Source organism: Vipera ursinii, assembly GCF_947247035.1.
Source record: "Vipera ursinii genome assembly, chromosome: 5".
NCBI classification, from domain to species: domain Eukaryota; kingdom Metazoa; phylum Chordata; class Lepidosauria; order Squamata; family Viperidae; genus Vipera; species Vipera ursinii.
In genome coordinates, this window is record NC_139518.1 from 65,047,483 (window position 1) to 65,073,295 (window position 25,813).

Genomic DNA, 25,813 nt, shown 5'->3' on the forward strand with positions numbered 1-25,813 from the left:
GGAGAATGAGGTGGCTGGATGGAGTCACTGAAGCAGTAGGCGTGAGCTTAAATGGACCCCAGAAGATGGTAGAGGACAGGAAGGCCTGGAGGAATGTTGTCCATAGGGTCGCGATGGGTCGGACACGACTTCACAGCTAACAAAAAATATGGGCTGGAACTGAAAATATAACTTGGATTAATTATTCAGGAAGATTTTAAACTAAATTGTCAGAACAATTCTCTTTTTACTTATCCAGGAGTAATTGTCTCTTTCAGGTGATCTCTTTATCTAAAAAAGATACATAATCTGAATATAATGCCTCCCAAAATCTATATTCATATGTACTGATTTTGATTGGCCAATAAAGAATTCTACTTCTATTTTATGGAATCTCATGCATATTTACACCAAAATAATTTTATTGTATTTAGTAGAGCTTTAATTTTTTGCATTCAGCCTTTGTTTTTTCTTAGTTATAATTTTCTTCTGCAGATACTCATGTATCTTATAGAAGTCAAAACTCACTTTTTTCAGTGCAGTTGTAATTTTGAGCGGTCACTAACCGAATGCTTGTAAGTTGAAGATTACTTGTTACTAGGGAAGAAAAAGGACATCTAAGACATAACATCAATAAATTGAAATCGAACTTTTTATTTCCATTTAGGGTTTAGTTATAATATTATTTTGAAATATTTACTGTATCATAAAGGCTTATGGATAGATAATTAAATCATGTAGTGTTTAATCACCTGGAAAGATTTAATCACATGAAAAGATTAAATCATATGGAAAGACTATTTTAGTACTGGAAAGATTTAGTGTTTTTAAACTGAATTACTGTAGAATGAGTAAGAGGTAAAAATTGTATTTGAAACGTATGAAGTCCAATTGCTTCTCAGATTGATATCTATTTTTTTAAAGACATAAAATGAACTGTTGGTACTGAAACAACCCGTTCTCCATGAAACTTGGGTTCATCATTTCAATGCAGCTGATTTCCATTTTTGTACCAACTCTTCCTAAAGTGTGGAGAGTATCTTTGACCTTGAAGGGCACAGTCCCAGTAAAACACACTTCTTCAAGGTTACAAACACATACCAGGAAAATCATTTTTTTCCTGTACAGAACATTAAGTCATAAATCATCCTAATATTTGCTCTGATACATGTTCTGAAATGTACACCTTTTTTATACTCATGCATTATTAATGACGAAGACTTAATTTGGTTAGCTAACACCAGTGTTCTAGTTTTAGCATTTAGGCATAATGAACTTTGTACACAGTATTTTATTGTCACAGATTTGTTGGAATATTGCCATTTTAATTATAATACATAGAAGTTTTTTTGGGCACTGTTCACAAGGTAGTTTACCTGCCCACCTAATTCTCTATCCCGTGTACATCTTACAATGATAAGATATTTTGACTTAAAGATTGGGGATACTTTTTTTTTCTTTTACCAAAACTAAAATAATAAGTTTTAGTATATAGCTTTTAATAAAAGCTAATATAAATATTTATTAGAGCTTAAATACTAAATTTATTATATGTCTAAGTTTTAAACTTACCTTTTCAATTTATACCTTACCACTATCATTCCAAGACAGTCTTTTTTTTAAATCAAGTAATTCTGAAATTTTGAACTGGGAAAATATTAAAATAAAAGTTTAATCAAATAATGTTAATCAATATTATGAAGATGTTTGCTCCAGTGATGTCTCCCAAGAAAGCAAATGAACAAAATAGTATGTTATTAAGTTAATAGTTTTCTCCTGAATATTCTTTCAGAAGAGAAATAATTATACAGCAGAACAATTTGTATGAACAACAAACATACAGAACTAATTGGCATGAAAAAGCTTTAAACCAAGTTTAAATATTCATTCTTAAAGTATATATCTGTAAAATTATCTGAAAAGACATATTTAGTTGGCATTATTATTCTGTTCAAATGAAAACCAAGGAATACAAATTAAACAGAACATCTTTCTTCAGAAAATGACGAACTTTCTATGTGGATTGTCTGCTAAATTTTCCAAAAGGTCTGGGCCAAGTTGAATGGGTAGGGCAACATACTTGCCTATTGATTGAGAATATTGCAAAAATGCATAAATGTTTTTTATTTAATTTATTTTTATTTAATTATATTTATATACCGCCCTATTCCCTGAGGACTCAGGGCGGTTTACAGGGAATTAAAAATCCAAAATACAAAAATTAAGAACAAATTAAAAAGTATTAAATTAACCCTGTAGTCAGTTAAAAAACCCCAAATTAAAAATTCCTCCTCAGTCTGGGCCCGAGAGCTGAAAAAGCCAGGTCTTCAGGCCCCGGCGGAATGATCGGAGGTCGGGGGCAGTCCTCAGCTCCACCGGCAGCTGGTTCCAGAGGGCAGGCGCTCCCACTTTGCATAATCTCATACAGTATTGCTCTTTGGTATTTTCCTTTAATTAGAATTTTGTATTTTAGAATAACCACCATAAGATTATTCACAGTACTAGTACCCTGATGTCTGTTTAGCAGATATTTTAACACAGTCTGTAGGTGAAAATATTTAAAAGTTCTAGTGCTTTAAAAATCTATTTATGCAATTACGGTATTTACTTTTCTTATATCTACAGTTCAGCAGTTAAGATAAATTCCAGAATACAACCACATATAATAAAACAATAAAATAAATCAAAGAAAGATATTGGACAGAAAATTATCTATCCTGTAACACAAAGGTGTCCAAAATTAAATTAAAACTATATGCACAATAAAATATTTATTAATAGCTTGAGCATTATGAGTAAAAGTTATTCTCAGTTGACTGCGTAAGTCAATCAGAGCATACAATTCAATTTGTTGGTGAATGATACACAGTCCTAACAGTGCAGCACAACATTTATGTATTATGAAGGACCTTCCATGTTTTATAATTATAATAAATACTATTTATTAAATGTATATGCCACTCAACTCCCAATACTAAGCCTCCAAATATATTAAGGAAAACCAAAGAATTGAACTGGCTTCATTTTAAAAATATAAATTACAATTACATAATAAATGCAATATATGCAATTTAATATAAAATGGTGATCATCATATTTCTTGTCCATTCATTACTGTATACCTTGTTTCACTTGATGTAGATTTTGCTATCATCCACAATAATTAGATTGAAATATACCAACAGGTTGCAAATTTGCTATATAATGGCAGGGTTAACTTAGCTGTAGTGTCCTACAGAGAGTGAGATTCTGGGATGGTGTGACACATTTTGAGCTTCTGTTGCCAAGACAGAACCATTTAAAAACTGACATTTGTGCTGTAAACCTTACTGCCACAGTGCTTCTTGACAAACTGTCACTCTACAGTACTGTGTCTAGTTGGAAGCTGTAAAATTATCTTGTTTTATGTAGCAGGGCTAGTATACTGTTGACAGTTCTTAGGAGCAAGACAAGCCTGAGCTTCTTGGGTATCATGGTAGTAAAAAAGTAGCAATTCATGAATTCTATAAGAATTGGATGTAAGAAAAAGAATAGGTTCCTGACCTCCTATATTTTGGGGTTTCAATAAGTGGACAAGAAGTGAAACAAGTGTTTTGTTCTATAGGAGCAAAAACAAAATATTTTATGTATTCCGCCATAGACAATAATAGGACCCTCCTTTGTATTTGATCCACAAGCTCCAGTTGTCTTCTGTGTTAAGTGCCTTCTTTTATTCAACTGATCAAAAATATCAACCAGGTAAAATTTAAAAAATATTTTTAACAAATTTCCCTCACAAACTACTAGAAGCTTTTGTTACATATTGGTCTGCCTGGACAAATGCCATAGAATTCTTCCCGGTAAAAAAATCCAGCAGTGCTAAGTTGACTCACTTTGGTAGATTAGCCAAAGAATAGCAGACCAACAGCCAAAATGTGATTTTTCTGGCTATTGGCTTGATATGTCTTAATGCACATCCATGCATAGTACACTTTATTTGCCTGCAAAGAAAGTCCAAAAATATTACAAGAATATCTATTAAAGCAAAAGCACAATACTGTTTTATTTGGCAACTGGCCCGCAAAGCTCAACAAGCAAACAAATGAATATATAAAAAGAGCAATAAATTCACATACTAAACAGGCAAGCAGCCTTTTTATTAAGTTCAAAACTGTTTTTAGTCTCTGAACATGTGCTTAATGGAATCTCCCTAGCACCACCATCCTTCTTCTCCTCAGCCAGTTCCAGCCAGTGGCAGCAAGTATAAAATCTGTGCCTGCTGTTTTATTGATTAATTCTACCTCAGAGCCTATGAGGACTTTAAAAATACAAACAAGCCAATTACTGAATGTCAGAACAGTCAACATGGTATGGAATGAAATGTCCCGTTTTCTCTTGAGGTTGGAGGAAACTTCAGAACATGAACTATTTTGCTCAGAATCCTCTGAAGAATTATTTGTATGTGAAATAATTTGAATTCAGATTGTTTTACACATTCTTACACTCATAGTTGTTTTCATGGTGTACCTCAATTACACTCATCACTTCAAATTTCACGGAAACTTCAGTTCTGACCTCTAATTTCTCATATTTCAAAATATTGTCCAATATAATCTTAGCATAAGCATTATATAAAATCTCTGCAGCAGTTTTTTTAAAAAAAATTAACTGTATTGGTTTTGATCTATACTTTGAACTACAACAAACTACTTAATAGGTGGGTAGAAATGGCAGAGAAAATAGAAGCTACACACGGACTGTCTTCATATTAGTATTTTAGTTATGTGCTTTGCTGAATATTAGACAGTGTCCAGGTCTACCTGGATTGGATCTGGACGGTTTTGGATCTGTTTGGGCTGTGTTCCCAGAGGGTGGACTATGTTTGCTTTGCTGGTTATGTGTGGTTCAACTGCTGCATTTGCCATACCTGTAGACCTGGAGGCAGCCTCTTTGTATAGTATGCACTCTTTTGTTGCAGACATCCCTCTCCACTTTCCTTTTTTTCCTCTTTGGTAGGGGTTTGTCAGTGGTTGCATTAGAGCAGGGGTCGGCAACCTCGGCTCTTTTATGACTCGTGGACTTCAACTCCCAGAATTCCTGAGCCAGCTATGCTGGCTCAGGAATTCTGGGAGTTGAAGTCCACGAGTCATAAAAGAGCCGAGGTTGCCGACCCCTGCATTAGAGAGACTGTTGCTGCCAAGAGACTTCCTTCTCTGGGAATGGGGTCTGAGGCAGCTTAGGAATTCATAGTTACTATGGCACCCATGGATCTATCTCAGGTCAGCTGGAGCTCGACATGGGACAGTGGTCACACAACAGGTTTGTTGTTTCTGTTGGAACAGTGTTAATTTGATCTGAAATTGAGGGAGCTATTGGTGTCCGCCTTGTGATTAGATCACACTGTGATTACCATGCATTTTCTGGTGCCGCCCTCCATTATAGGTGCCGCCCTCCATTATATTTTGCTATGTAATTAATTTTACTAGGCTGCTAATTATATTATTACTCTTATGCTAAGAACATTTTTTAAAAATCCTTGTATTTGTTTTTGTCATAGTTTAATACTGACTTCAGTTTGGGTGTTTGGGGCAGACTAAAATATCCAGATTTGCTATACTCTCATTTTGAAGTAAAATTTCTGAAAGAGACTGAACTGAAAACTTAGTGGGATATAAAACCTAGAATCTAACTCTTTAATGCTTTATTGTTGCATTGTTTGTTTAACAGAGTAATACCAGGTTCATTAGCTTTTGTATGGAATATATCAGGGGAACTACTCAAATTTTCACTAGAAAAATCAGATTCATGATAAGCTTTAAGCCAATTTGAAGACAATTATACCTAGGGTGACTGCCATCCAATAATATTCATTTAAGTAAAGTTTGCCATTTGTTTCCTGAGGAAGTGGATAAAATGGATGATGTGTAGGAACTTTATGAAATCTTGCTTCTAGCAAGAGAGATGGCAAGATGTAATTGTGGGAATAATTTCTCCTGTAGGTTGGAAAACAGTATTTCCTAAATATTTCGCAAAAGAGAATAGGATACAATAAGCTGCATAATTTTGATTGTGTCTTATACATGGACAATGATAGTCCTTTGTTCTACATTTCAGATTTGGGTGGAGACTCCTGAATTATATGAAAACCTTAATTTATTTAATGTCAAAGCCAATAATTGTCCATAATGGTGGCAAGTAACTATTCATTTGAGAAAGATGACTACTGTTATCTTAATGTACATGATATCAACTCTCCAGTTTTGGGCTGCCTCTTTGTTTTTAGTATGCATTTCATATGTCCTTTCACCTAACCCAGGGGTCAGCAACCTGAAACAGTGAAAGAGCCACTCGGAACCGGTTCCCTCACAAAAGGAAAAACTGGGAGCCGCAAAAAAATGTGTGCGCATGCGTGTACATGCACACGTGCGCAGAACAGGGTTTGACTGAAGAGTGGAGCCAAGGCGAAATATGCACCTACCCTGCATATTTGAATTGATTGGTTGAAATTTTTTAGTCCCACTTTTTTTTTTTTTGGACTGCACATGGCAGAGGACTGGGAGCCGCAGGAGATGGCTGAAAGAGCTGCATGCGGCTCCGGAGCCGCGGGTTGCAGACCTGTGACCTAACCGAATAAATCAGTGTGAAGATTTGAGACAAATCTTAAAAGTTGTTTACATTATCTTCTTCACTTTAGAGTGAGTTCATGGGCAAAGGCCACTTGTGACACTGCATATTCCTGTTCATAAATTATTCTTGTGATGGATTTTCTAGAAGCAATATATTTTGACCAATGGAAATGAGCTTAACAGTGGTAGTTGATTCTTATTTTTTTTCTTATGTCAGTTCTCATTTCATTCACAAAGACATTGCTGTTAGTGGAAAGCCTAGGATTTTGGTGGTCCTTATTGGGTACTGGGTACACTATGTGAGGGTGTAAATCTCTTTATTATCAACAGCATCTTAATTCATGTTTTTTGTTTGACATGATACTCAGCAATATCTAATCACCGCTGCTTCATAAATGCTTGGGATATACTTAACAACTACCAGAATTGTATTGAGAAGAGTAGATTTTCCTCCTTTAATAAATGCTGTCCTATCTGCTTAGGTTTTAAAAAATATTCTGCCAGATAAACTAGATAAGAATAAAACTCAGATCTATTCTGTGTCTTCCGCTTTGAAATGGAGGATCTAAGCATGACAGATTTGAAAGACAAGAAGTACCTACATCAAGTTCTTTGAGGGCCAATGAAAGTGGTAACAGCAGATTGAATGTTCTGAAACATACTGCTATCAAGAAATAGCTACAATTGCTTCCAGAAGTGATTTGAGACAGAGCCATGTATTGCAGCATACTACAAGTAGTTCTTTGCGTTCAGCAAACTGATAGTAGCTGAGGTCCACCAAGTTTCTCCTGGCAATAGAAGTACATTTTCTTATTACAACTTGTGCAATACCTTCACAGTCACACTGCAGTTTGCTAATATTTTCACTGTATTCTGATTCCTGATTATCTCAGGAAGTCCAGCTCCAGTTATTAGCACATTTAATATCAGATATTTCATCTGAAGTGAACTAGATGTCTCTTTGTCTCAAATTTGAATTTCTAAAGGCTTGTCCACATACATGTCAAACACAAGGCCCGGGGACCGGATCTGGCCCACGAAGTGGTTTCATGTGGCCCGTGAAGCCATCCTGGAAACAGTGAGGGAACAGCCCCCACTGCCTTGGCCCTGGCCCAGAGACCCTCCTTCTGCCAGAGACCCTCAGATCTGTCCCACTCCTGCCCAGGCCCCCATAGGCACCCTTGATGCGAATGATGTAGAGCTGGCCATGCCCACCCAGTAGGCCATACACACTCTAGCCACACCCACCCAGTAGGCCACGCCCACCCTGGCCATACCCATCCGGCCCCCTGAGGGCAACCGCAATGCTGATGCGGCCCTCAATGAAATTGAGTTTGACACCCCTGACATACTGTCTTTGCTATGGCATCAAGATGCAGGGCTTATGATTTGCTAAATGATTGTTCTTATAATGGAACCTCCATCTCAGTGCTAGCCTGTTCCAAGGCAGATTGAAGCAGATCAAGGTGATCAAGCCCTCTAGGCAATTATTCTAGAAGCCTGAAGGAGATTAAACTATTATTATTGGTCACATAATCAGTCAGATTGAACTAGATTTGATGATAATAATAATAATAATAATAATAATGATGATGATGATGATGATGATGATGAAGAAGAAGAAGAAGAAGAAGAAGAAGAAGAAGAAGAAGAAGAAGAAGAAGAAGAAGAAGAAGAAGAAGAAGAAGAAGAAGAAGAAGTTGGAAGTGACCTTGGAGGTCATCTAGTCCAACCCCCTGCTCAGGCAGGAAACCCTATACCATTTCAGACAAATGGCTGTCCAGTTTCTTCTTAAATACTTCCAGTGTTGGAGCATTCACCACTTCTGGAGGCAGGTTGTTCCACTGGTTGATTGTTCTAACTGTCAGGAAGTTTCTCCTTAGTTCTAGGTTGCTTCTCTCCTTGACTAGTTTCCATCCATTGCTTCTTGTCCTGCTTTCAGGTGCTTTGGAAAATAGCTTGACTCCCTCTTCTTTGTGGCAGCCCCTGAGGGTGCTATATGTCCCCCCTCATCCTTCTCTTCATTAAACTGCACATACCCAATTGCAGCAGCCGTTCCTTATACGTTTTAGCCTCCAGTCCCCCAATCATCTTTGTTGCTCTTCTCTGTACTCTTTCTAGAGTCTCAACATCTTTTTACATTGTGGTGACCAAAACTGGATGCAGTATTCCAAGTGTGGCCTTACCAAGGCATTGTAAAGTATTAGTACTTCACGTGATCTTGATTCTATCCCTCTGTTAATGCAGCCTAGCACTGTGTTGGCTTTTTTGGCAGCTGCAGCACACTGCTGGCTCATATTTAAGTGATTGTTCACTAGGACTCTGAGATCCCTCTCACAGTAACTACTATTGAGGAAGGTACCACCTATACTATACCTGTGCATTTGATTTTTCCTGCCTAAATGTAGAACCTTACTTTTTTCACCATTGAATTTCATTTTGTTAGATAGCGCCCAGTGTTCGAGTCTGTCAAAATCCTCCTGAATCTTAAGCCTATCTTCTGAAGTATTGGCTATTCCTGCCAGGTTGGTGTCGTCTGCAAATTTGATGAGTTCCCCATCTATCCCCTCATCCAAATCATTGATGAAGATGTTGAAGAGCACTGGGCCCAAACAGAGCCCTGGGACACCCCACTACACACTTCCTTCCATGTAGATGCAGTTCCATTGAGGACCACACGCTGAGTACGGCCTGTCAGCCAGCTACGAATCCATCTGGTGGTGATGCTATCTAACCCACATTTTTCTATCTTATCAAGTAGGTTGTGATCTACTTTATCAAATGCCTTACTGAAGTCCAAGTAAATTATATCTACAGCATTACTCTGGTCCACTAATTTTGTCACTTGGTCAAAGAATGCAATAAGATTTGTCTGGCATGATCTGTTTTTGACAAACCCATGTTGGCTTTTAGTGATGACTTTGCATCAAGCTGTTCGCTGATTTGTTGTTTGATTATCTTTTCCAGAATCTTCCCAGATATTGAGGTCAGACTGATAGGTCTGTAGTTTCCTGGATCTATTTTTTCCCTTTTTTGAAGATGGGAACTACATCAGCTCTCTTCCAGTCCTTTGGTAGTTTTCCAGTGCTCCAGGATCTTTGAAAAATATAGTTCAGTGGTTCTGAGATCACATTAGCCAGTTCCTTGAGAACCTTGGGGTATAATCCATCTGGTCCCAGTGATTTGAATTCGTCTAGGCTGGACAGCATCATGAGAAAGGCAGGGCTTGATGAATCAAAAGTTGGAATTAAGATTGCTGGAAGAAATATCAACAACCTAAGATATGCAGATGATACCACTCTAATGGCAGTAAGTAAAGAGGAACTAAAGAGCCTCTTGTTGCGGGTGAAGAAGGAGAGTGCAAAAGTTGGCTTGAAACTTAACATTAAGAAAACCAAGATCATGGCATCCGGCCCTCTCAATTCCTGGCAAATAGATGGGGAAGAAATGGAGGTAGTGACAGATTTTATTTTCCTGGGCTCCAAGATCACTGCAGGTGGGGACTGTAGCCAAGAAATTAAACGATGCTTGCTCCTTGGGAGGAAAGCCGTGGCAAATCTAGACAGCACACTAAAAAGCAGAGATATCACCCTGTCAACAAAAGTGCGTATAGTCAAGGCTATGGTCTTCCCAGTTGCAATGTATGGCAGTGAAAGTTGGACCATAAAAAAGGCTGAGTGCCAAAGAATTGAGGCCTTTGAACTGTGGTGCTGGAGAAGACTCCTGCGAGTCCCTTGGACTGCAAGGCGATCAAACCGGTCAGTCCTAGAGGAGATCAACCCTGACTGCTCTTTAGAAGGCCAGATCCTGAAGCTAAAACTCAAATACTTTGGCCACCTAATGAGAAGGAAGGACTCACTGGAGAAGAGCCTAATGCTGGGAAGGATCGAGGGCAAGAGAAGAAGGGGACGACAGAGAATGAGGTGGCTGGATGGAGTCACTGAAGCAGTAGGCGTGAGCTTAAATGGACTCCAGAAGATGGTAAAGGACAGGAAGGCCTGGAGGAACGTTGTCCATAGGGTCGCGATGGGTCGGACATGACTTCGCAGCTAACAACAACAACAAGGCTGGACAGGTGCCATTTTCTTGCCTATCTTAACTTGCATTTCTATTCTATTTTTTATGGCACTGTTTTTGGTAGGTTGGACTGTTTTTTTCCTTTGTGTAAAGACAGGTGCAAAAAATGAGTTAAATAGTTCTGCTTTCTCCCTGTTGCTTGTCACCTTCTTGCCACTTTTCCCCACTAATGGACCAATCATTTCCTTAATTTTTTTCTTGTTTTTTATATGTTGAAAGAAGCTTTTTTCTTTATTTTTGACTTTGGTCGCAAGCCTTAGTTCATTTTGAGCCTTAGCTTCCCTCACTTCAACTTTGCAGGCACGAGCTATTTGCTGATATTCTGCCTTAGTTATGTACCCCTCTTTCCACTTCTTATACTTGTCCTTTTTATCTTTCAATTTATCAGAGAGTTCTTTATGCAGCCATGCTGGTTTCTTTTGAGAGCTGTTATTTTTCTTCTTTGTTGGTATTGTACTATACTGGGCCTTTATTATCTCTCTTTTCAAAATTTTCCAAGCTTCTTGAGTTGTTTTCCCCTTTAGGATTCTCATCCATGGAATTCTTCCCAAGGTCTCTCTAAGTTTATTGAAATTAGCTCTTTTAAAGTCCAAGACTCTAGTTTGGCTGTGTTCTATTGCTTGTGCCTCCAGAATGTTGAATTCCAATATTGCATGATCACTTCCCCCCAAGGTTCCTGTGGCTTCGACACCTTCTATCATTTCATCTCTGTTAGTGAGAATTAAATCCAATATGGCTAATCCCCTAGTTCCCTTCTCTACTTTTTGGGAGAGAAAGTTGTCTGCTAGGCTTGTCAGGAATCTGTTTGATCTTCCACTTGGTGCAGAGTTTGTCTCCCAGTTGATATCAGGGTAATTACAGTCCCCCATTACTATTTTTATCCACCTATCAAATTCTTTCCAAGGACCTGGGATAAGCAGATGTTATTATTTGATGTTGTTAAAGTTATCACAGGATATAAGTTGTTCCAAGTAAACCCTTTTGCAATTGACTGCTAATGATTTTCCCAGAGGTGCTTTTTCAAAAGCATAACTGAAGAAGCTTCTTGGATGAGAAGCAAAACATCTTCAAGGAAACAACAAAGTCCATTTGCCTTATGAAAAAGCACTTCTGAGATAACCATGACCCTGGATGACTGAGAATCTGTAAAGACTTTCGGTGATGATTTTGTCAATGCCAGTGATATTCAAGTAGTGTTATTGTTATTTTGGATTGCACTCAAGGTGCATATTACTATTGATACTATCTTTGTTTACCACAGTTATTCTGTTATTGTTGTTGTTGTTATTATTATTCCATTTGTAGGACACTAGGGTACCATTTCTCCTGTGAATGCTGTGGAGACCAAAATCTCCCTATAATTTTATTATTTCCTTAGGATCAGTAGAATATCTGCCTTCTGGAACATGTTTGACAAATCAGTATTCCCACTGATAAGCCCTGCAAAGTCTATCACTGCTTCCCATCACAGTTATCTTCTCATTAATAACCTCCTTTAGCATCCCATCTTCATCTCTTCTCTCCTAGCTACCAACAACTTTAAGTGCTTTAGGTCACTGCGGGGTAAAAACAGAAAGTTTAATACAGATCTAAAGAGCCAGGTTGGTATAATGGTTTAAGGCAGCAGGCGAGAAGCCAGGAGACTATGAGTTTTACCCCAGCCTTATACACAAAGCCAGCTGGGTGACTATGGGCCAGTTACTCTCTCTCAGTGCTAAGAAGGAGGCAATAGTAATAGAACTGCAGGGGGCTAGTCAAGGCAGTTGCCAAGAGGCAGTACTGAGTCAAAGGCACCCCGTACCTCCCAAACCCCCCACAAATATTCCCTCAAACGATGGCACTTCAGTGCTTGTTTTCCCCCCATTTGTTTCCTGTAAAGGTTTTGTACTTTTGGGGGGTTAAATGCTTCTTTCTCCTCGTAACATGGTTAATATACACTCGCCCATAATACTCTTGGCAATTTTCTTATTATTGAATGGGTACATACTTGATGCTACAAAAGAAAAAAAAAGATAAGGCATTGTGACTTTAGCCTGAGAAAAAGACAAGCGGATCAAGTCCATTTCCCAAGCAAACAGGGATGCTGTGGAAAGGCCAGATCCAAGAGGATGCATATGTGGTGCAAAATTGCTTTCTGGCTCCTTCCTGTCTACTCAGTTAACAATAGGAACAAAGTCCTCCATGTGGCAAGAGCAAAAGATATTAGCCCCTCACATTTTTCCTTAGTATCTGTAGTTTCCTCTTCTTTCTCCTTTCTCCCAGCCATTGGAACCAGTCAGCGAGAGCCATGATATTCCTGACTGTCTTTTTTTTTAAAAGTAGGATCAAGTAAAAAACAATTATCATGCAACTTGAAATTGCTAAATCTGTCTAAAATGTCTTCACTACCACCCCAAAGTAGACATATTTCCTACCCCATCTCTATCTACAAGACCTTGAAAACTGACTGGTACAGAATATCTTCTTCAACTTTTATTTCTGGTTTTGCTGTTACCTACTGGGCTTATTCTTCTGACTTTTGCTTTTTCTATCTTGTCTTTTTTATTTGAACTGATTATTCTTCATTCTTTTTCATCAGAAGAAGTGGAACTATTTGCTGAGTTTTTTTTTCTTTAAGAACTACCAGTGCCAACTTCTATTTGTTGCTGTTTTCAGACAGGAAGATAAATATGCCACAACATTGCAATTCACAAGTGTAGAAACATTTGTTTTGTTTTTTAGGGGACTCCCAGTGCAAAATGTTGGCTTCTCCTTGATCCCTTCTCAATTTAGCCCAATATAAACTCTTGAGTAAGAGGAAAATTTGATAAGAATTCCTCTAGCCAACACTTGTTAATTCACTCATCAATACACTAATGCTTTCCCCTGCTTGGAGTCCATTATCACTGATGAATACCATACATTTATATATAAATAATTTTTCCCTGCAAAAAGGTCTCTCCTAATTCTTTTATTTGAGAAAAAATACTAAATGTGTGTAAAGTCTTGAAATACATAATATTATTTGTTTTTAAACCAGGTTCTTTTCAGAGATGAGATGACTCATTGTAAAAGGAAACGTGTGGTTCTGCGTAGTCCTCTGGGAAAAATTGAGATATTTGGATGTGAAACAGGAGTACATGAGATACGCCTTGAGGGAAAAGTTGAACCACAAAATGGGTAAGCCTGAATCTAATTCATTATTTTTAACATATACATATGCATGTTAAAAAATCAAGATCTTTGCTACAACTCAATGAGAAATGTTGGTTTCCTTTTTTGCAAGAACTTTGCAATTTAGGTAACATTTTTATATTTCCCTTTTTTTAAAAAAAATCTACATGTTGTAAGTTGGATGGCCTAAAAATTAGAGACTAAAACATTTTTTTAAAAAAATTAATTACTAACTGCTGAAGGGGCTGGTACCATTTTTACTTTATCTTTATTATTTTTCAAATGACTGAAGACATCATCTGCTGATTACTGATGGAAGCATTTTTAATACGGCTTTAACATGAGGTCAGGGAGAAGTGTGCTGATGTTATCTCACAAGGTATCATGAGAAAATGAAAATTGATTCCAAAACAGCAGAAACCTCTTTATTCTCAACGTGAATACAGTGTTTAATACTTTTTAATTTTTTCCCCTAGTTTATGTATAACATAAAAATAGCAAATATGCAGTCTATAAAAACTTAATTTTATATTCTTCTTTTAATAGCTTTTGATACAATATAAATGTTATGAATGGGACAAGTCTGCGGCTACTTTGCCAGTTTTTTTTTAATACTTAGTTTTATTTTGGAGTTGTACTGAAATAGATATAATTTTCAGCAAACATTTTAGGCTTTAACACAGTCAATATTGTACAATACTGAAATTAATCTTAAAACCAAGGGAGGTTTTTAAAAGCATTATTTCACATCATAGTTTTTTAAACATCCATATTCAAAACAATAACATCTTGGTGACATTAAAGATGGTGTACTCCTTTGTCCTGATAAATCACTTTTCTTTTCAACAATTCAGTAGCAGAGCAAGATCTACTGTGTATGTGATGCGTTTTAATGACCAAGGGATTATAAGTCTTGCAGTGCCTGCTCCTGATGGAATCCATGTTATTACTTTTAAATCTTCTTATCCTGTGCCATCTTCCAGAAAGTCATCTTACCCTCCCTAGCTGTTTAGAGGAGATGAAGCATTTAGAAAGCTCTCACTCCAAGTCTTCTTGTTTGTGGCACAAGGGAATCTTCAGCACTCATGAATGAATATCAGCTAAAGTTTCCACAAGTGGAGCAAACATTGATTTTGCTCTGCAGATGTCTTTATGCACAAAATCAAAGAGGAGGGGACAGTTATCATGAGTTGTCTCATTGAGGTCACTGGAGAACTTTGTGAATTTTTCATTCACTAAAAAAAGTGGATTTTCTTTCTGCCTTTCACAATTAATAATGTCAAGAATAATATAGAGACAGTGTATTGAAATCTTAAAAAGCTTCCAAAACAAAGCTCACTTGATACTTCTACGTGATACAAATATACATATATAGAAACAAGAAAAAGTGAAAGAAACAAACACTATAACTGAATGTGACCTGGAGACATTAAATCTTTGCAAAATGAATGAAAAATGAGGTGGGAAGAAATCACAAACAATACGTAAGAGTGAAGTTGACTTTACAAATTTGGATTCATACTTTGCCCAGCATTATCTCTCTGCCATCTCTAGGCCTTTCTGCAGAATAGTTTAGTAATCATCTTACAGTCAAACTTAGCTAACTGTAATAGGATTACAGTAGATATGATTTAAGTTATTATATGTGTTGCCCAGAAACATTGGCAGGATAATAGCACATCAAATAAGTAATCCCAACTGACGAGTATTACTATTCCAAACTGACGTCCTAAAATGTTTGCATACAAATATCGTCACTTGGGGGAGGGGTTGTTTGTTCATCTTCATATTGTGATAAATAGGGCTTTGTAAAACTTTGACAGAGTGATTTCTTTCAGCAATGGTTTTATCAATTCATCCCACTGAATGCTGTTGGAAAATATTTTTGGAGCAATGCTATAATTTATTCACCAAATGTGGCCACACTGCTGGTTATTCCTCAGTCTTGTACAAATGCCTTAAAAATGACACAGATAGCTGAAGTAGATTAACCCCACCTTGACATTTCATAAGGTGGAATGCTATGTCTCGTGTTTGCTGTAATTGTAAGGTGAAAAGTAAAAGCCTTTTTAATTACTAGATCCCTGGATTTTCTTGTTATGTCTTATTGGAAAGATATATCTACATGTATATTGATGTTTCTGTAGCAGAAACATTGTTGTCCCAATACATCATTTTCTTAGGCAATCAGGTTGTCTGGATTATGAAGACAATATTATTCTTTGACATTTGGTCTACCTTATTTTTGTTTCATTATATACATGGAATAAAAAAACGTAGCTCAAATAGGCTAATTAGTGGTAAATGGGAAAAATATATAGCAATGCTATGGAATTTTTGACTGATTTTCTTCTACTAACTGGGTTAGGTTCAAATGCAGCTTTTGAGGGGTAGATAGGTTGACACTGGCCTTACATATCTCAAAATGGAATTGTATATCTAAAGCACGTGTTGTAGAGAAATATTGCTTGCCCTGCCAGAAATATCTAGACATCAATCTCTATTTCTGCAGATTCAATGGATATGGCAGGAAGAGTTATTATGTACTATGATCCTCCTTTTATTAAAAATAAACTGGGCTACTTTTTCTCCTGATGGCTTTTCAGATTATAACTATGGGATTGTTTATACTTACACAGTTGCTAGATTATAAAGGTGGAGGAAAAAAAAAAGTTTAAGGATAGGGTTTTATTTTTTAACTCATCATAATTCCAAAAAATAAAAAGAGATATCCAGATCCTTTTAAAGCATCCATTACAAAATTACTTCCGTTTTTGAGTATCTACGGATGAAAATACAATGTTATCTGTTAAATAGGTTATATTTTTGTTATTTAAATCCAGAGTAATCAATCATAACTCTCAAGAAATATAAACTCCTTTGGAAAAGAAAATAAGAAAGAAAAGTAAAAGCTTTATGGTCTAGTTCTCATAAGCAGCAAATAAGTTATTACATCTTTATATTCTGCTGTCATTGTACACTGTTCAATGTACATTGTACACTGAGTCCTTCGGGAATAGGGTGGTATAGAAATCTAATTAATAAAATAATAATAAATACTTCAGAATTCTTTAGAATATTGCAGTAGAATGAAGTTCCATATTTTTCTACATTTGACATAAAAAAATCTAGGGCAGTAAAGTTGTTATAGATACTGCAGGACGTTTCTTCCCCTTTCACTAGAAAGAACTTGGAGGGACCTTTAGCACGGCATGGTAAAATACACACGTTTTGCCAACGCGTAGCCTTTATGTGGCTAATATCTGACCATGCATCAGGGCTTCATAGTCAGGTTCTGTAATGATCTGTGAAGAATATCACCTGTGCTGATATTTTTCTTCCAAGAGTACTTCCTCCATTCATGATCTCTAATGGAATTTAAAAGAAAAATTCAGCTTTAACTTTAGCGTAATTGGATGTTGCTAACATCTGTAAAGGTATCACCACTGATGTTTTCACCCCTGCTTTCTGTCCCAGACAAAAGGACAGCAAAAGCCAGGTCTCAAGGCTTTTATAAAGCCAGCAGGATCAGGAAGTTTGTAGTAGATGAACAAAGTAGAAAAGACTAATCTGTCTGGATCCTGTCAGATATTACCCTACAACGGACAGGACCTGGGACATGTGGTCGAGCCCATTTCATGATTATGTTAGTTTTTGGCTTTAGTTGGTTTTTCTTGGCTAGTTAATATAATATTCATAATTTTATTTTGCTATTCTATATTAAACATTGTTAGTGGCCCGGAGTCATGTTTTTGTCATGAGCCGCCATATAAATTGAATGAATTAATGAATAAAGCCAGTATCTATTATTCTTGAGCCCAAGAAAACATAGTTGAATCTGGAGAAAACAGTTCAACCTGGAAGCAGTCTGGTAGCCAAATTAAAGCACATGTGCCAAATGACAGGCACCCATAACTGTCCACACTGCTTCATTTTAAACCAGCTGAAATTTCTGAATACTCTTCAAGGTCAGCCTCATGTAGATTGCGCTGCAATAGTCCAGCAGTGTTGAATCAGTAAAAGTGAGATTAATCCTAGAGAAGAAATAATTGCAAATTTTAGTAAAATTATCAATAAGAAAGATATTTCCTTCACACAAAGTTCAGAATTCTTTTTCTAGTGGTAATTTGTATTTGTAAAATATGGACTTTGAGAAAGAGTGAGAAAAATAAGATACATGCCTTTGAAATATGGATTTTGGAAGGGTTTTTAGTCAGTCATGGACAAATTAAAGATTGAATACCCCCTCTGGATAATGATCAACATGGAACAATCCCATCCTTTGCTCACTGAAGGAGTAGAAAAAAATACTGCACAAGGTTGAATCAAGGGGAAGGGAGATGATTGGATCAGAAGTTCAGTAGAATAACCTTGAAAGCTATGGATTTATTTATTTGTAGATTTTTTTATCCTATCTTTATTATTTTTTATAAATAAATCTAGACAACAAACATATCTTGTAAACTTGTAGATTTTAGAAAGAGCCGGCATAGTCATACTCCACTAAGTATCAAAAATGCAGCTGTAGAGGTGGTCAACAGTATTAAGTATCTGGAGGTGCAGATAACTAACAATCTGAATTGGTTTCTCCAAACATCATCCTTAGTGAAACAAGCAAACCAGTGTCTGCATTACCTGTGTCAGATGAGGAGAGCACATCTCTCTCCTTCTGTCCTGGCCACTTTTTACAGAGGCACGATTGAGAGCATTTTAACAAATTGCATCACTGTCTGGTTTGGTGGCAGCCATGCCTCAGCTAGAAGGTCCATACAGAGATAGGTAAGGACAGCCAAGAAAATCACAGGAAGCTCTCTTCCTAGTATTTTTTTATTTTTTATTTATTTATTTTAATTCCATTTATATCCCGCCCTTCTCCGAAGACTCAGGGCAGCTTACAAGCTTAGCAGTAGCCTTCATTCTATGTATATGCCTGCTTATTAGGGCTTTCACACACACCCCCAAGCGGCATTATTACAAAGTCAGCTTAATTGCCCCCAACAATCTGGGTCCTCATTTTACCTACCTCGGAAGGATGGAAGGCTGAGTCAACCTTGAGCCTGGTGGGATGCGAACCTGCACTAATTGCAGGCAGCTGTATTCAGGATGCTGGTTATAAGCTCTATGTGCTTAGAGCACAAAGCATTGTTAGAGACCCCACACACCCACTTTACGGTCTGTTTCTGTTGCTCCGCTCTGGGAGGAGGTTTCGAAGTATTTCTAGCAGGACTACCTGATTCTGTAATAGCTTTGTTCCCTAGGCCATCCATCTGGTAAACTCGCAAGATTCATTTTTCTTGCCATGCACATGTATACATAACCCAAACCAGACTGTTGTTTCTCTCTGTCATATAACATATGTGGGTATATGCATAATTATGTATGTATGTATTTATGTATGTATGTCATATTTATGTAGTGTATATTGAGGTTACCCTTTGAGAGCTGTATGCAACAAAATTTTATTTTAATGTATGCCGATTGGTGTATATTCAAAGTCACAATAAAGTTATTATTCTATTCTATTCCTTCTGCTCTTTTCCCCACAACAATAACCTTGTGAGTTGAGTTGGGCAGAGAGAATGACAGGCCCAAAATCACTCTGTCATCTTTTATGCCTAAAGTGCAATTAGAACTCAGTTCCTGGTTTCGGTTTGACATGGTAAACTACACAGAGTATCCAGGAATTGGGTCCAACTCAGTGTCATCTGTGTAACTAAATAATGCAATATAGTTGTCCTTCAACCTACCACATATGCATTTTTCATTTGGAAGATATATCACTGAGGATTAAAGGTAGAGTTTGATTATACATATTTACTTTAAAATCCCAATTCGGCAGACTCCTTTGAATAATTGTCAGTCATGTCAGATGAAGGCTATTTTGGACTATTTTTCCCATTTGACTTTTCACTAAAGCTCTTAATATCTCTGATCTCTAATAGGGCTGGCAGAGCTATTAATGTATTTTGTATACAGGATTTAGGCAGAGAACCTCAAAATCCTAGAGGCAGAATGAATGGGAACCGGTCTGTTATCTTGTTTCTTTAAGTATGTGTTAACAATTTTCTGGGGGAATTTTAATATCTGGCCATCTGTTTTTTGGGAGATTAGATTTAATAGAACTTTATATCTGGTTGCTTTGAATCCATTGAAATGTTGAGCCACATCTCTTTATATTCCATTTTTACAAAGATAAAATGTCTTGATTTTACGTCTTTTATTGACTTTTCTTGAATGTTCAGATGATGTTTAGGTTTTTTTGCCTTTTATCAGATAAACTGCCTATTATTACAGAGTAGCCGGGTTGTGCAGGGTAGCTAATTAAAGACCACTAAATGTTTATGGTGGCTTTTCATTCATCTGAAAGTCTATTATATACTTTGCTTGCACTTCACATATTTCAATACTGGCATTTACATTGCTAATCTGGATTTATAATGAAATTCCTTACTATTAACTTACTAACAACAGAAAATTCATGGCTGAGTGTGAATTTGAATATGGGTCCCTGGCAGCCTACTTTTTGCTTTTACTTAATAAATTAAAATAGTTAAGAAGGAGAACTGAAAGGGTCCAGATTTTTTTTAAAAAAACAAGCCAGTTCTTACATGTTCATTTAATTGACTTTCTAATTGATGTATCATACGAAATGGAAGAGTTAAACATTTATAAGGGATTTGTAATTGTTCATGTGGTATTTATTTCCCCTCACAGAACAGGTCTTATAAAATTTAGCTTTTTCATTAATGTATGTAAAAATATTAAAAGCTTTTGTATATTGCATTAAAAACTTATGTAGGCTGCCCTGCATTTTCCTATTTATTAAAACTTTTCAAGCAGTAAAAACATTTTACTTGTTAATGAGGGGAAGTAGGGAAATTAATGAAAGAGCTTGGATCATCCAAGATGTCTCCTTTTAACCATGCACAACCAGCTCTCTTCCCCCCCTCCCCCCATTCTATGTAGTTTAATTTCTGTGTTAGGGTTCAGTAAGCAAATGCAAATAGATGTAATGATTTGCATCAGTAGATTACGTCTCAGCTTAATATCCTCAGATATTTTGGTCAAGGCCTTTTTTCTTTGTTACATTGGCAATGTTTTCTTATAGTAAAATTGTAATTGCAATATTTATGCTCAGTGTCTCATACATATATCACTATCAAAATCCCGAGTATTGCATTACTTTGTTCACTGCACTGAATAGAAATTATCAAATCTTGAGAATTCACTTATATACCAAGATACTTGTCTTGTAACTTTGTCTTTACATTCACATAAAGATAAATTTCGTTCTTTTTAACACTTAGGTTAAGAATGCAGGGGAACTTTGGGGAGGGGGTAACCTATTTGGTGCTGTTCACCTAACATTTCAGGTGGGATTACTGGGTAGTTAAGTATCAGAAAGTGATGGTCTTCTTGATTCCTGAAATAGAGTAAAGGGTCTCCTGTATGATTTCAAAAGAAATCTTTTTTGGCTTTCGTTTATCTAAGGGGTATTTGGTATCCTTAGAATAGGTCACCTAAAAAAATTGCCAGTACTGCAGAAATCCCCAACCTTTGGGACACCGGGGACCGGTTCCATGGAGAAAGGTTTTTCTGTGGACCAGAGAGTGCATGGTTTTGTGTGCTGCCTGCATCTCATGGATGGGGCTTTGCTTGTTTCTGCGGACTGTTGCTGGCATGCCGTGGCCTGGTACCAGTCCACGAACCAGGGATTGGGGAATCCTGGACTAATGTTTTGAAAAAAACACAGTTGCTTTAAAGTAATACTCAAGTCTTCTCAAACAACTTACATATTATAAGTATCCCAGTCTGCTATAGCTAAGTGGTCTCAACGTTTATCAATAAAGACAAAGAAACAGACAAAGTCAAAGTCCCAAGTGTTCCTACTATCACTGGGTCCACTTTGGTCTCTACTCTCCACATCTTCTTTAGTTCCTCTTTCAGGTTCTGGGATAGCTGCCGGCGTCAACTTCCCTTCGCCCTGTGCGTTCCCACAGAGAGGGACTCCTCAGGGTGCCACCGGTCAGAGAATGTAGATTGGTGGCCCCCAGGGGGAGATCTTTCTCTGTGGGCGCTCCGGAGCTATAGAACCAGTTACCGGTTGAGCTCCGGACGGCGCCGGATCTTCGCTCCTTTCGCCGCGATCTGAAAACATACCTGTTCGAACAAGCCAGCCTGGCCTGAGGGTGGGATTGCTGGGGTTTTTATTATCATTTTATTGGGGGTTTTATTAATGTATTTATTGTTTTTTATGGGCATGTATTTAATAACTTTTTAATTTTTGTAACTTTATGTTTTATTCTTGCCCTGTACACCGCCCTGAGTCCTTAGGGAGAAGGGCGGTATAGAAATATTAATAAATTAAAATTAAATTAAATTAAATTAAATATCTCCAGCTTCTCATCCTCCTTCCTCCTGCTGTTCCTATTATTTGGCACCACAACATATCTGGTTGGTTAGTTGATTGTCCAGAGCCTATCTATCCATCTGATCTGGAAGTCCCACCGGATCTTGTTCTCCACAGACTTCTATGGAACATCCCATCTGGACTTGGAAGGGTCTAGCCCATACACATGGAGATATTCCTGTACACAATGCAAGCTACTTTCAGTGTTTGTTATTCCAGGCATCTTATAACCTGCCACTATGTGTCTCTGAGGGACGCGGTGGCTCAGTGGGTTAGGACGCTGAGCTTGTCGATCAGAAGGTCGGCAGTTTGGCGGGTCGAATCCCGAGGGCCGTGTAACAGAGTGGCCGCCTGTTATTCGTCCCAGCTTCTGCCAACCTAGCAGTTTGAAAGCACGTAAAAATGCAAGTAGAAAAATAGGGACCACTACGGTGGGAAGGTAACAGCGTTGTGTGCACCTTTGGTGTCTAGTCATGCTGGCCACATGACCATGGAGATGTCCTCGGACAAGCGATGGCTCTTCGGCTTTGAAACGGAGATGAGCACCGGCCCCTAGAGTTGGAAACGACTAGCACGCATGTGCAGGGGAACCTTTACCTTTTATGTGTCTCTGAGTCATCTCTGTACAGACTGCACCTCAGGTGTTCTCAAGTACAGTAAATCCCTACTTCTGTGGATGTGGTGCTTATTGCCTGTTCTTGAGTTGCTATGATCAGTGCCTCAGCCTGTCTTCTAGTCCTGCCCTTTCCAACCATTGACAGCATTTCCCAGTGTTAGCTACCTCAGCTATTTGCTAATGGTACGTCCTATGTACAGTCTTGTCTTGTCATGGCACTTCTTTTGCTTGATTTTCCTCCTATGTCTGCTGCGGCTTCAGGCATCTCTTAGCACAGGGGTGTCAAACTGCCAGCCCGCAGGCGAGACGTGTCATGACAAAACCGCGCCCACCCCATTGCCGGCAATGGGGAAAAAGCTCCGATACGTGACGTCGCGAGTTTGACACCCCTGTCTTAGCACCTCATCTTTGGATGCCATCTTACTGATATACTGTTGGATGATCTGGGTTTTGTTCAGGACAGTGGCTTTAATACTTATATATAAAACCAGTTGGCATGCGTTCATACCTTCCCCTACATATGTTTAAATACATATTTTCATTGAATATGTTCCCAGTTTAAATGAACGTGAACAGATTGAGCATTTTAAACTGGAAAATACGTAGCAAGAAGCAAGATTTTTCTTTCCGGTGATGTTTGATAATTGAAAAGAGTTTCCTGAAGTGTTTTTTCTATAGCATATTTTTTACAAACTTTCTAGGATTATTGAGTTCTCCTTGGCAGACATGCATTCTGTTGTTTAGTACTCTGTCTCTCTCTTTCATTCTTCATTTGCAGCATCCTTAATTTGTTTTCTTTAGTCAATTGTTAGAATGAAGAACCCAGAGGGAAGCTTTGTTTTGAAGGGTTTTTTCAGATAGATAGATAGATAGATAGATAGATAGATAGATAGATAGATAGATAGATAGATAGATGATAGATAGATAGATAGATAGATAGATAGATAGATAGATAGATAGATAGATAGATAGGAACACATGTTTTGCTATACAAAGGTTTATTCCCTTTGTGTGTATTGGAACACAACAAAAAAAGGGAGGAAAAAAAGCAAATTGGACATAATGTCAAACAAAACTCCAAAAATGGGTCGGACAAAATTATTGGCACCCTTAACTTAATATTTGGTTGCACACCCTTTGGAAAAAATAACTGAAATCAGTTGCTTCCTATAACCATCAATAAGCTTCTTACACCTCTCACCTGGAATTTTGGACCACTTTTCCTTTGCAAACTGCTCCAGGTCTCTCTTATTGGAAGGGCATCTTTTCCCAACAGCAATTTTAAGATCTCTCCACAGGTGTTCAATGGGATTCAGATATGGACTCATTGCTGGCCACTTCAGAACTCTCCAGCGCTTTCTTGCCATCCATTTCTGGGTGCTTTTTGACGTATGTTTGGGGTCATTGTCCTGCTGGAAGACCCAAGATCTCGGACGCAAACCCAGCTTTCTGACACTGGGCTCTACAGTGCGACCCCAAATCCTTTGGTAATCCTCAGATTTCATGATGCCTTGCACACATTCAAGGCACCCAGTGCCAGAGGCAGCAAAACAACCCCAAAACATCATTGAATCTCCACCATATTTCACTGTAGGTACTGTGTTCTTTTATTTGTACATCTCATTTCATTTTCGGTAAACAGTAGAATGATGTGCTTTACCAAAAAGCTCTATCTTGGTCTCATCTGTCCACAAGACATTTTCCCAGAAGGATTTTGGCTTACTCGAGTACATTTTGGCAAACTGTAATCTTGCTTTTTTATGTCTCTGTGCCAGCAGTGGGGTCCTCCTGGGTCTCCTGCCGTAGCGTTTCATTTCATTTAAATGTCGACGGATAGGTCACGCTGACACTGATGCTCCCTGAGCCTGCAGGACAGCTTGCATTCCTTTGGAACTTGTTTGGGGCCGCTTATTCACCATCCGGACTATCCTGCGTTGCAAACTTTCATCAATTTTTCTCTTCCGTCCATGACCAGGGAGATTCGCTACAGTGCCATGGGTTGCAAACTTCTTGATAATGTTGCGCACTGTGGACAAAGGCAAATCTAGATCTCTGGAGATGGACTTGTAACCTTGAGATTGGTGATATTGGTCCACAGTTTTGGTTCTCAAGTCCTCAGACAGTTCTCTTCTCCTCTGTCTGTTGTCCATGCTTAGTGTGGCACACACAGACACACAATGCAAAGACTAAGTGAACTTCTCTCCTTTTTATCTGCTTTCAGGTGTGATTTTTATATTGCACACACCTGTTACTTGCCCCAGGTGAGTTTCAAGGAGCATTACATGCTTGAAACAATCTTGTTTACCCACAATTTTGAAAGGGTGCCAATAATTTTGTCCGGCCCATTTTTGGAGTTTTGTTTGACATTATGTCCAATTTGCTTTTTTTTTCCTCCCGTTTTTGTTGTGTTCCAATACACACAAAGGGAATAAACCTTTGTATAGCAAAACATGTGTTCCTGCAATACTTTTCTGTGAGAAATACTTGATTTTCTGGAAAAATTTCTGGGGTGCCAACAATTTCGGCCATGACTGTAGATAGATAGATAGATAGAATTCTGAATTTAATCTCCCAATTATTTTCTGTGAATGTCAAGCCAAGATAATCTTTTTTCCTTGTTCATGTTCCTTTTTAACAAACTGGATAACGTGTATCTATGTACTGAATGTATATAAAATTCTTTCTTATCTAGCTATCAGGGTTAGTTTTCTTTTTCTTTTTGGTAATCTTAATTTCCTAGTGAAAGGAAAATAGAAGGTGGCTTCTTTTTCCCTGAGGGTGTAGTGATCTAGCAAATCATTCATCTCCAACACTACTTTGTCACTTGCTATTTACATATAATGACCTACAGCTAAAAGTTTTATATCCAGACTCCTTATTAAAGTACAATATGTGCAAAGATAGATTTTTAATTAGTAAAAATAAGAGGAGCATCAATGACAACAGTAGAAAAAGTGATTGACAGGTCTGGCA

General features: G+C 37.6%; 1 protein-coding gene across 2 annotated transcripts in view; it reads left to right on the top strand.

Moving 5' to 3' along the window:
* The window catches only part of MGMT (O-6-methylguanine-DNA methyltransferase), a 220,145-nt gene that overhangs the window by 37,197 nt on the left and 157,135 nt on the right, over positions 1–25,813 (top strand). For both annotated transcript variants that reach the window (XM_083363840.1, XM_083363841.1), the window contains one exon: positions 13,681–13,820. In XM_083363840.1, coding sequence (XP_083219966.1) covers positions 13,681–13,820 — 140 coding nt within the window. The remainder of the gene's footprint in view (positions 1–13,680; positions 13,821–25,813) is intronic.